The following is a 13,333-nucleotide window of genomic DNA, read 5'->3' as shown; positions in this document are numbered from 1 at the left end:
GCTTTGACAACCTGTTCCTCTTGCTTCGAACTGACTTGATATAGTACTGCTCCAATGTGAAGCAAATTGTTAACAAGAGCTTAGTTAGGTACTAGGCTGTTAAAACATTATTTAGTCAATATCCTTCTGAAACAAGATTGCATTTGAAAATGATCTTTGGAAAACTACAAAGAATTATATCGAAGGACAAGAAAGTCAGTATAATAATTGAGTAGTGCTAAATATGGCAGATGTGCTGTGCTTTGATTAAATTTGGGACATCCATCAGAAGTCAGATAAGGTTATGGGAGGAGTTATACTTTAGAGCCATGCCTGCTCTGAAGAATACGCATTTTAGCCCTGAGTATAACAGAATATACAGCTAATGTACTGGAATGTGCAGACTGGTCTTAATTCTACTTTAGTAACTGCAGCTGGACCAGCAGTGCCTACCTTTGATGTAGTCGTTGTATCAATTTCTAACCTTGGCCAGAAATGCAACATTGTTGAGTTCTGGCTTCCTGTGAATCAAACATTTCCTCCAACAGAAACTAGTGCAACCCCCACCATTCTCTTATAGTTTAAAGAGGATGGTGTGGGGTTGCACTAGTTTCTGTTGATGTTGCAGATAGCAGTTTCTTCCCCTTTTTTCTCCATTTCTACTGGTTCCATCTACGCCTTAGTATGTGATCATTGTTCCATATTGTTTGTGACATTTGATTTGGCCACTGGCATAGGCAGCAGAAAGGCCCTTGTGTGCCAGATGAAGTTTACATATTGTTTATCAATTGGTAAAATTATCATCTACCTATAGTGCCAGTTCATTTTGAAGTGAAATTTGGCACAAGCTGTTAGATGAGTATGCTCAAATGAATCTTTGGTTTGGTTGGATGCAGTAAACACACTGATTTAAACATTATACACATTATTTAAATATTATACACATGACTCATTTTCCCATGGAATGATTAATGGGGGGATGTTATTCAGAATCTAACCATGAAATATTTCACTGTAGTTAATATTGATAGGCTGTAAAGAATCTCAGAGAATCACTGAACTTTATTACTCAAGTGGTCACTTCCAATTTCCTGTGCCGTTGTTGTGAAACTTGAAACTCAATATCCTTAAGGCATCCTCATGATTCTTACATTTTTCCAATTTTATATCCTTTCTTCATCAGTAATACATTCAGTTTATTAAATTATATGAAGATACATTTTTTTGTATTTTTATGGGAGCCACTAGTTAATATTTCACTCAGGACCAACTACCCTTAAAGTGGGCTTATTTGTTTAGCAAGGTTTCTGTAAGATTTTATTTTGTAATTTTGAAAGAGCTTTTTTTCAAAAAAAAAATCAGTTCCTAGCAAACCAGTTCCTAATTTCTAATCTACAGGAAAAATTTCAGCTATTTCAGCTCATTCACAGAGCCCCATTAACAACTGAAATACAATAACAAAAGATGGTGCATGAGAAACATTTTGTGGTATACGTACAATGATCTGATTCTGTTGCATATTCAAGCCACTTGCTAAAGTTTGATTGCTTTGCTGTGCAGATGCATTAGTGTGTGTTTTGATTGCTGTCCACTCCTCAGGAACGTAGCTAGGATTTTAGGAAGGGGAGGGGGGGTCCAGACTAATAATAATAATAATAATAATAATAATAATAATAATAATAAATTTTATTTATATCCCGCCTTTCCAATATTTTGATCAAGGCGGCTTACAATACAGATAAAAGCATATCGATAAAAAGTTTAAAACAGCATTAAAAAAGAACAACAATCAAGTAGAAGTACAAGGGCAGGTCAGGTACACAATTCAGGGTCGTTGATAGAGGGGCAAAGAATAAAGTGATTATGGTGGAAAGGCTTGCAGAAATAAATATGTTTTCAAGTTCTTTTTGAAAAGAACTAAGGACGCGGTGGAACAGAGCTCGACAGAGAGATTGTTCCAAAGTTTGAGGGCAGCGATAGAAAAAGCCCTCTGTGAGGTCCTCACATGGCGTGTCTTAGGGACCTCCAACAGTTTCATCCCTGTTGTTCTGAGTGTGTGGGGCAGATTGTATGGGGAGAGGCGGTCCTCCAAGTACCCTGGGCCCAAGCCATTTAGGGCTTTATAGGTCAAAACCAACACCTTGTATTGAGCCCGGAAGCGAATAAGCAGCCAATGAAGATCTTTCAAAATAGGTGTTATATGGTCAGACCTGGAGCTACCAGCGACCAATCTTGCTGCCATATTCTGCACCAACTGTAGCTTCCGGGTTTGGTACAAGGGTTGTCCCATGTAGAGCGCATTGCAGAAATCCAGTCGAGAGGTTACCAGAACATGTACAACAGTTTCAAGGTCCCTATGGTCCAGGTAGGGACGCAGCTGGCGTATCAGTCGGAGCTGATAACAAGCACTCCTGACCGTCGCATCCACCTGAGATGACAACTGGAGCGACGAGTCAAGGAGCACTCCCAAGTGCCACCATTATAATGGGGCTTGGGTGCGGTGGCACAGCAGCACACACCATTCATTTTTCTAAGGGGGGGGGGGCCCGCCCCCCAAGCCCCCCCCCCCCCCCGCTACATCCCTGCACTCCTGTTTCAGCTTTGGGGAGATCTTGTTCTAATAACAAGTAACATGAAATGAAGGTGATAGTTGTAAGAACTGCTTGCTGAAGAATGAAATTTGCTCCTTACCAGGAGCATGTTAGTTGGTGCATCACAGGTGATATGACTGCATGTCTGAAATAGAAAGGGATGCAGACATATTGTTTTACATCTACAACACAGGATTGTCTTTCTTTTTTGTTTTAAGGTGAGGAGTGTGACATCAATATAAATGACTGTGAGAGTAACCCCTGTCATCATGGTGGAATGTGCATAGACCAACCCAATGGGTATATCTGTCATTGTCCACATGGATGGGTTGGAGCAAATTGTGAGATACGTAAGTATTAGTGGATTTGCCACTGTGTGGGTTTATTGTAGTAAATTTAAGTAGGGCTGAAGTAGTAGAACAGAACCATTGTTTTCCACATAACTTATTTGTCTGTCCTGTCATTAACTCTAGACAAATGAATTAGCAGAGTTTTAGAAGAGGTTATAGCAGTACAGAAAAATATCAGTGTGGGTGATAAACCCCTCTGTGTATTGTACTACTTTCAGATCTCTGTTTGACTGTTTTCTATACACATCCCAAGCTCCATGTAGACTTCTGTAGACTACTCAAATGAATTGAACTATATTAATTTTCAAATTTTACTAACTTGCAAAGGGTGAAGGTACCTAGACAGTGAAAACTTTGACAACAGATACCAACAGATTTAAGTAGATGGAGTGGAAGTTCATCAGCCTCATGGGTTATACAAACAGCCTGCTTAATGCAGTTTCCTCTTTTGACTGGAGGCCCATAGCACTAACAATGCCAAGATATCTATTTACAGATGTGTAGTATCATCCTTCTGCCTTGTATGGGAAATTGTCCAAGCCAGTGCTGTCTAGTCTTGGTGACAGATCTTGACAACAACCACTCTCAGGTCCTGCACCAGTCATCATTTTATTCTTCTATCTTATCGTGACCCCTTCCCCGCCATATCCCTAACTCTCCAGGGGATCCCCCTGACCTTTCAGAGAGGTTTTTGAGAATCTTCAGGTGCTGCTGGAAAGAGGAGAGGTGAAGTTTCCATTTATGAACTCCTTAGCATGTACATGACTACTGTACTCAGGCGTAAATTTAAGTAGGGCTTAAAATAGCACAACAAAGCCATTGTTCTCCACATTTGTCTGTCTTGCTATTAACGCTAGAGAAACAAACTGGCAGAGTTTTGAGATTTATTCCAATATAAAGTCGATAGAACTGCATTTATAGATGTCTAAAGATCCAGTCCACTTTTTTTTTATTTCTTTGGAAATGCTGAGATTATTATTTTTTAAATTGAAGAGCACAATACTATATACTTAAATAAAATGAAGAAATGAAGTCTGCAAGACCTTGCTGAGGAAGAAATACTAATGCCTAAAATAGGTATATCTACTTAATTGAGGAAGCAATCCAGGTGTCAGCATTATCTTCTTTACATGGTAGACAATAGGCTGACTGACAGATGGATTTAATATCCTGAGACATGCAATAAGTCTTCAGAAATCCATTTCAGGCAGTGCTTTGGTATTATAGAGATAGTATTATGTAATTTAATGGCTTAATGTGAAAGAAAGAGATTGCTGAAGCCACATGCTTTTATTACCTACAGGATATGATGTGGCATGATAGCAAATATTTCAAAACCCTAGTCAGGATTCTGAGTTCCACAGCCATAAAGAGTTCAGTTTCAGGTGTAAGTTACAGACAATCGCTGAATATAGCTCAAAGAGGGATCTCTCCTGACACCTCCCCTGTCAATTTTATTCCTGCCAGATAAGGAATAAGTGACATGAGTACAAAATGTAACTCAGTTTATATTTGTGTAGAGAAGCCATGCCATTCTCCCAAAGGTTGCACCTGCAATGTGGCCTGCATGGGACTGCCATCAAAGACTTTTTAGAAAGTTCAGCTAATTAAAAAGCTGCAGTGTTAACTGGGGCTGGTTACAGGGAGCACACAACTCTCTTGTTACAACAACTCTAGTGGCTGCCAGTCTGTTTCTAAGCACAATTCCAATTACTGATTATGCTCTATAAGGTCCTTAGATGTTCAGACTATCTAAAGGACCATATCCTCCTATACTAGTCTGTCTAAGTTCTAAGTGTATAGCTACATCACAGAACGTGTACCACTTTCACTGTCATGACTCTGTCCTACAGAATCCTGGGATTTGTAGTGTGGCGAGGCACCAGAGGTGTCTGACAAACCAGGCTGAATACCTCACCAAAATGGTGTCCCTTATATAAAATGGCAAGATCAAGGTTTGCTTTTGGGATTTTTAAAAAAATATTTTCAAGCTGTGGGTGGTTGAATCTGTGATTACAGAGGACCAACTGTATTGTACACATCTACAGTTTTTTGGAATGAAATTGTCTAATTTAACTGAATGTTGGCAATGTAATAAAGACAACTTGAAGAATTCCATATGGCCAGACTCCCCCAACCCCCTGTTGCAAATCTCTCTCATGATGGAGATAGTCCATGTGAGGGGCTGGTGGTAACATTAGGCTGCTGCTTCTCAGTTGACCGGGGAATGGATCTTCTCAATCCCAGCAGCTACTTACTAGTATGTGAGGTTTGGTAGACTTTCACAATCCTTAAGTAGCCTCTAAACTAGCTAACAAACTAGTTAATAAAGGCTAACTGGGGGCTACATAGGGATCATGACCACATAGCAGTTACAAGTGTGTAACTGTAGGTTAAGTTTTGTAACTGCCCTAAACGATTCTGCCAAATGCTTCCTTGTGGCATAGCTGTACTTTGTTTTAAATTGGATCACAGCTGGCTTGAGTTTGGTACAAGGAGAAAGATGGCATATTAAGTAAATAAGTAAACATTCCCAACTATTAGTAAAATAAAACTATTTTTAAATGGATTTCCAGGATTAATAAAGGCAATCATAATGTTGCCATGAAAACGATTAGTGCTATATCTGAGAATAAGACACAGTGAATAGTAGGTTAGAATCCTGAGCCAGCTCAACTCTAAGAAACACTAATGGCTATGCTTTTCATAGTACCAGCCTACGCGCACACAAACAAAATAGGAAGGCCATCAGAATAGCTAGTAGATTGGCCAGAAGAACAATCAGTAGAATATTGCCGCTGTGTTATGCTTATATCTCAGCCTTATTTATTTATTTATTTATGGTATTTATACCCTGCCCTTCAGCCCTAAAGGCTCTCAGAGTGGCTATATAGCCTTAAACCTGTATAACAAACCAAATAAATGTAACAGATATAAATGGTGCCGTACAGATCACCCCAAAGGGGCGGCCTGCACCCTCCCCTTTTCACTCCGGATTGGGGCCAGGGCAGCCTCACCTGCAGCCCTGCGCCCCCAATCCGTCGTTTTTCCGGGCCACAGAGAAGCAGCAAAATGCCACTTCTCTGTGGTCCAGAAAAGGGGTGTCCTTGGGGCTTCATGCCCCTGGACATCCCGGAAGCCACAGCCATTGGAGAAAGGGGCCACCTCGGCATTGTTCCCATGGCTGTTTGGTTGCCATGGGAATGATTTGCGTGATGAAAAGCAGTCTGGGGCAGCACGGAGACATCACACATATGCCTTTTCGTTTGGACGTGGCATGTGCATGACGTTGTCGTCTCATGTTCTGTGTGGACATGCCACGTAACAATGGCACTGTCCACACGTACTAGGGTTAGGGATCATGCGGTTGGTGCGCACACCCTAACCCTAGTATCAGTGTGAGTACACCGCTTTATGGTCCTTATTGGGCCTAAGTTATCATAAATGATCCTAGTCACTCACCCAGTGTCAAACCTCATTCATTTAGTTGTCTCATGATTTCTGGAACCTATTTCCTGTGTTTGTAGATTATATATGCCATCATTACTAAAGTGTTCTTGTAAGGATAAATGAGGAACCATTTTGCATTCTGGACAAAGGCCTAGCTAGTCTTTCCTCAAAGTTGCCAGGAAGGACATGAGGACATGACAGCCTGCTACTTGTGTCCCCAGCATCTAATATTCATTGATATACTCTCAGTAATCTGCCAGATTTTGTACTCATGTTTCCCATTTTTCAGTCTCATGAGTAGGGATAATGTAATTGCCTGGTTTACTGGGAGTTAAGTAGCATAGCTCGTTAAGGGATCCAGAGGGAGTTAAGTGTGTACATATAGGTGCTGTCCCTGTTTCAGGAGAAATGCATTGTAAGAAATGGGCTTTCATTTGCCTCTTCCATTTTTTTTGTCTCTTCAAGATAAGGATGATATGATTGAACAAATGTTTAAAATATGGGTAGGGAAAATTCAGGACATGGACCCAATGCAGACCCTGGGTAGCACCTTTGCAGCTTCTGAACCCTTCAACCTGTTCTCACAAGCCCCCTGAACCCCAGAATTTTTTGCATTACAGAAAAAATTCATGTGATTTTGGGGTGAAAATCTTACCAAAATATTGGCCAAATGCATGCAAACATACAAATTGGAGGAAAAACCTTCCCCAAAGCAAACCATCCCTTTTAAAGTAAATGTCCAAGCTCTAAGAAAAAGTGTGAGCACAGATGTTGGACCTGAGTGAAGCAGTATGCTCATTCTGTGCTAATAAGGAAACTGAATGGTTATTAATCAGGACTGAATGATTTTCTTGCTTTCAGATCTACAGTGGAAGTCTGGACACATGGCTGAGAGCCTGACGAACATGCCACGCCATTCTCTCTACATCATAATTGGAGCCCTGTGTGTGGCATTTGTCCTGATGTTGATCATCCTAATTGTGGGCATCTGTCGCATCAGCCGCATTGAGTATCAGGGCTCATCTAGGCCAGCATATGAGGAATTCTACAACTGCAGGAGCATTGACAGTGAATTCAGTAGTGCCATTGCCTCCATCCGGCATGCCAGGTTTGTTTGTGGGAACAGGGGGAGGAAGAGAGAGGGTAAAAGGGCAATATAAGGGAGATCTAGTTCTCCCAACCATCAGACAAGATGATAAACATATGCCCTGGCTTTACCTCTTAAAATTATGCATGATGGCCACATGATGAAGTATTTCTGCACTAAAAAAAGATTCCATCATATAGAAGAAAAGCATTCTAGATGTAGGCAAAGCTAGACAGTTGCTTCCTGAAATATGTGTATTAAAAATAGATATTTTCTTCTCCTGTGAGTGCTCACTTGCAGTATGAGAGCCATATTATATGAGCTACAGAACATCTGTGACTCAATCCTACGTGATTCTGTCCTTAGTTTTTACAAACATACATGCACACACACAGCTTACTCATTATCCCTGTGCTCTACACATTTTTATTAGAGCAAAGTCTTCAAGCACATGTTTTGCTTAAAACTTTAATGTTTGTGCTGTATTAGTTACTGCGAGAAATCTGTGGGTTAAAGTGATTAACTGCATCCTCTAGTATCCCAAACAAATTTGTCTGGTTTTTTCCTACTTTAGAGACTCTTTCTGAGTGTTCAAGGTGGCTTACAATAGAATCAAATTAAAGCAAATCAGTAACCTTTAAGGAAGAAAATGCACAAAATCCACATACAAAAAAATAAGAATGCAGTTGTTAAGCATTAAATACATCAACCAAAAGTCTTAAAATGCGAACAGCAGCAGATCTACCTCCTAGAAGATAAGTTAAAGTTCAATAGAAGAAAAGTAATTGCAGGAAGAACCAAACCTCATTATTCCCCTTGTAAATGCCAAAGCAGGAAAGTCTTTGGGGAGATGTAACTATGTCATTAGGACCATTGCACAAGGGGAGCTACAACATGGACATTGTCCTGAGATACAATATGTCTTGTTGCTCAAAAGGAGCTCCCATTTCACAACAGAATGTGGTGTCTAGTTGTGCATCATCACAATTGTGTAGCATAGAATCATAGAATTGGAAGAAACCGCAAGGGCCATCCAGTCCAACCCCCTGCCATGCAGGAAATCCAAATCAAAGCATCCCCGACAGATGGCCATCCAGCCTCCGTTTGAAGACCCCCAAGAAGGGAGACTCCACTACACTCCGAGGGAGTGTGTTTCACTGTCGGACAGCCCTTACTGTCAGGAAGTTCCTCCTAATGTTGCGGATCATGTCAGTGACATGATTTCATCATTGTAAAGTTATGTTTCATAGCCTCTGATGCTGGATTTCAGCCAGTGCCTTCTACTGCCATCCTGCAGAACTGGTCAAGTAAGATACTTTGATTGGTGATGTTAATGTCTGCTGAAGGATCCAAGAAAATCAACATGGTAGCACTCCCCATCTTTTCCCCAAACTAGGTCATTACTGGGAGCAACTGATGCCATTGAAATGGCATTCTCTGGCCTGAAAACAGGTCGAAATATGTCTGGATAATCCATTTCATCTAAGAATATCTGAAGTTGCCCAGCCACCACACACTCAAACACCTTGTATAAAAAAGAAATATGAGCAATAGGGAATAGTTCTCACATAAATTTGTGTCAAGGGCAATTCTCTTCAGCATCTTTCCAAGCAACAGGCACTTACCTCAGACAGATTGAGGCATTTGCCATCCCCTGGAGCCTCCCAATCAATCCCATTCTACTGCACCTTAGCAGCCAAGACTGGTAATGATCAAACTTACAATATAAATAAAATGTTGTTTGATCCATTCACAATTTCAAACATTTTCCTGTGTTTAGGAATCCTGCCACTTAGTCCTCCAAGTTTCTGTGTGAACATAGGAATGGCTGGTTTTTGTTTTTGTTTTTAATTTGGTGGCTGTTTGAGACATGCAGTTCTGTATGATGCTGTAAAATATTTACTTACACTAGAGGGAAAACCTCATGTTTCTTTTTACTAGCATGCTTCTCTTTACCTAGTCTTATATGTTTTTCCTTAATAGATACAAGTGACTGTTTTCTTACTAACTCTGCTTTCTGTAAAACTCATCATCCAAACATAGAAAGTCCTTGAGTCATGATTCCACTAGGGTTACAAGCCATTGCTACTCTCTGAGTTTAACTGAGCAATGTATTTATTTGATTAATCCAATCTATGATTACCTGAACACTTAAGATAGCATCAGAAAATATTAAAAATATATCTGGACTACCTCCTGGTGAAGCAATTCTCAAAGACATTATAGTGTTGAAGTTTGCGCTCCATCTTCCGACAACTTACTTAGTCTGATGGGGCTTTTTTTTAAAAAGGCACTGTATGTGTTGTATGCTTCTGTTTAGTTTTAATTTACAAAAGTGTTTGTCTTAGTGTTTTGAAATGCCAGTTAATCAATATACATGATTGCATTTGCCCTTTAAACAAGATTGTTTCTGGATGAGGTGTCCGCAGCTTGTCTTCCACTTCTAACATTCTCATATTTTCCCATCACATCAATCATCTTTTTTTCCTTTACATAAGACATTGGTTAATTTTTTAAAAAAAATATGGAATAATTGTGCATGACTTAGATTGGTAATGCTAGGAGCTATGTGTCTGGAAGCAATTAAATCTGGCCCTACAAATAAATATTAATAGACATGGGGCAAATGCAAGCTCTTTTCTTAAATTTACCCAAGTTCAGTTTGTACTAAACAGGTATCTTCATCTCAAATGATGATTCTCACTTTTCTTTGTGGCTGAACAATGAGCCAGAGGAGTAGAGTAATTTTTATCCCAATCTTTCAGGCAGAAATTGCTATCTCCTGCTGTTCTGAAATTGCACAGTTATGACATGTTTTCTTCTATGAATTTTACGTGCATGTACATTTTTCTCACTGCAAAAAAACCAAAAAGATTGGGCAATTAGTGGCAAGCCCATTTCATTTTTCTGTGAAGATCAAGGAACAGACCCTCCATCCATTTTGCTTAGAAGCAGACATTTTTATTTTCCTTCCTAAAAGGGAGAGCCTTAAGGTCAGGAGTGGGCAGCTATGGCCATCCAGATGTTCTTGGACTGCAAATCTAGCCAACATAATCAATTTAAGAGGGATATTGAAAGGTGCAGCACAGAATTATTTGGGAAGCCACAGTTGCCCACTCCAGGTTTGGAAGAACTTACTATGTATCCTAGAATAGGATTACTTTCTGTTTGCATATGATGGATGAAAGGTGCACCTTAGTCCACCAATGGGCTAACTACCTTCTGATATTTTATGGGGAATCCATTGAAGAATAAGGCTATCAGTGACTATTCATTAGTACCCAACTGAAGAGTTTCTGGAGTACTGCAGATTGGGATACTGGGAAATGGCAACTGGTGTGATCTTCTGATCATAACGACAGAAGACATGTTGAGATAGGTAGTTAGATACCTCAGGGTCCTGCCACAGTTGCTTGTCTCAACATGCCCTTGAACCAGGAGAGCACTACAGTAATCATTTGCCAGTGCCCTGCTCTGTTGCACCTAGGAAATCCTTCAGTTGTGTCACTATCTGACCCATAGGTAGGGTTTTTTTTGGGGGGGGGGGTCATTTTTGGTCACTGCTGATTGTAATTGTGAATTCAAAAATTGTGAGATCCAGCTTACAATCTTGGAAATATTGAAGATGATGCAAACCATTGGGGTGAAACTGATGGGCCAAATCAAGCAGCTTCCAACTGTTTTGGAGGCATGCTGATTAAACAACACATCAAAGCCATGCTCTGGTCCTTAGGACTGGAGTAAAAAGGAGCTGGGATAATCTGACTCCTAGTGGTGCCACTTGGCCCCTGTGTCCATGGCCCGCCTTGGGGGCAGGCCATGCAGACAGTGAGGTTTCAATCTGCTTTCAGCCAGAGCAGACTTGGGCCACTCTTTTGTGCCCGTCTGTTCCAGACCTTCGACTCTTTTTGAAAGATTTTAGTCAATACGTTCTCACGCCACATATACTTGGGTCTACAAATTTAAATAGAGTTTGCAAGTATATGTGTCATAAGAAAGTCAGCAGATCCCCAATACATGTATGTTGTTATTTGCCATCTAACTGGCTTTAACTTATGACAACTCTATGAATGAGAACCCTCCAAGAGCTCTAGTCATCAATAGCTATGATCAGGTCTTGCAAGCTCAGGGTCTATGGCCCTATACAGACAGGCCAAAATAAAGCTGCTTCGGGTCACTCTGGAGGTATGCTGTTTACATGATGCATGTGTCCTAAGAGTCCGGAAGCTGTGCACCAGTCCTTAGGACTGGATCATGGCTTTGGGGTGGCTTCCGGGCTCTTGGTACGCATGCATTATTTAAACAGCATACCTCCAAAGTGACCTGAAACAGCTTTATTTTGGCCTGTCTGTATGAGGCCCTTGTTTCCTTGATTGAATCAATCCATCTGGAATGTGGTCTTCTTCTTTTCTTACTGTCTTCCACTTTATCAAGCATTATCATCTTCTCCAATAATTTGTATTAACTATTTTTTAATTCTGCTTCTCTTTCTTCCTTATTTTTGTGGGTTTAGGTTTGGAAAGAAATCTCGACCTGCAATGTATGATGCAACTCCAATTGCTTATGAAGACTACAGTCCTGATGACAAACCATTGGTCACACTGATTAAAACAAAAGATTTGTAATCTACTTCAGGTGTTTTTTGGGGTATTATTTTTCAAAAGGATGGGCTACTGAATTAATTCAAATATTTTTAAGATGAAGAAAGTGTAAGAAATTTAAAATGTTTATCTGCTCCAAAATTTTCTGTAGATTATTTAAGAACAAGTTTTCTGCAGCTTTTAGTTTGGGGAAATATTTTAAAACTGAATTTGTGAAGTTCACAGTTTACCTTTTAATGTACTTTCAGCTTTAGAAACTCTGATCTTAACAATAGTGTGTGCTTCTACCAAGCTCAGAAGATGAACCTGTGTGGTTGTTACCGACAGAATATATTAAGCAATGACAAGATTCTCTTCAGCATAACAGTGCCAGCATTCTCAGTAGAGTTAGGAAAAATGTAAAACTTGATATATCCATTACTGAAAAATGAAGTCTGAGATGTTTGTGTTTGTGAAAAGGATACTAGTAAAAATTATTACTCCTAAACTGAATGAATTAGCTTTCTCCCTCTTTTGTGCATGGATACTTAAGCTATTTCTGCATTATGTTCCTGAACCTTGCTGAACATACTCTTGAGTTGATGTTTGTCATTTTTGTAATAGTAATCAAGGTAAGCTTTGTAAAAATGATACATAATTGAAGTGCCTGTTAAGGCAAACAAAGGGTTTGATCCTGTTGCTTTTGAAATGAGTGGATAGTGTGATGTCCCCTGATTTAGCAGTGCTCAGGATCAGGCCTTTTTATTGGGATTATATTTTTCTTTAAAAAGTCAACTTTTTTTATAGTGCGAGTAAACAAAACCTATAATTTGAACAATTTGTCTCTCAAATGTTGTTAAAGTACAGTATTATTTTGTTTCAATATTGTGTATTTCTCATAGTGCACCATATTTATATGTGTGTGGCTCTATTTGATTGCTTATGTGCTTCAAAATTCTTGCTTATTTCAAAGAATATTGAATAAATGTGATCAATTCAAGGTTGTAGCTGGTCTTGTTTTGTCTTCTGCAGAAGTAAAGTAATGGAGGTTCTTATAACCATTTGCCAATGAGTGCCCTTGACTCCAAGCCATTTGCCTAATAGGAACCAGCCATGGCATTGCTAGAATAAAAAACACTGTATTTATACACTTGGAACACTTTCGTATGTGACTACAAGAATTCTATTTGCCTGTACTACCTAGTGTGGATAGGCTTAATATGGCTTGTAATATGTAAAACAACTATATGATACAAGTGTGGACATTTAAATTGAATGATATGATAGCTATTCTCC

At 39.7% G+C, this 13,333-nt stretch overlaps 1 protein-coding gene across 1 annotated transcript in view; it reads left to right on the top strand.

Moving 5' to 3' along the window:
* Positions 1-13,037, top strand: part of DNER (delta/notch like EGF repeat containing) — a 187,189-nt gene extending 174,152 nt beyond the window's left edge. Inside the window, exons 11-13 of the mRNA XM_042460451.1 lie at positions 2,789-2,920; positions 7,232-7,478; positions 11,971-13,037. Coding sequence (XP_042316385.1) covers positions 2,789-2,920; positions 7,232-7,478; positions 11,971-12,082 — 491 coding nt within the window. The 3' untranslated portion in view covers positions 12,083-13,037. The remainder of the gene's footprint in view (positions 1-2,788; positions 2,921-7,231; positions 7,479-11,970) is intronic.
* The last annotated feature ends 296 nt before the right edge of the window (positions 13,038-13,333 follow it).

Source organism: Sceloporus undulatus, chromosome 3 (genome assembly GCF_019175285.1).
Source record: "Sceloporus undulatus isolate JIND9_A2432 ecotype Alabama chromosome 3, SceUnd_v1.1, whole genome shotgun sequence".
In the NCBI taxonomy this organism is placed as follows: Eukaryota; Metazoa; Chordata; class Lepidosauria; order Squamata; family Phrynosomatidae; genus Sceloporus; species Sceloporus undulatus.
The sequence above is the reverse complement of the archived record's forward strand: the minus strand, read 5'-3'. Positions and strand labels throughout refer to the sequence as shown.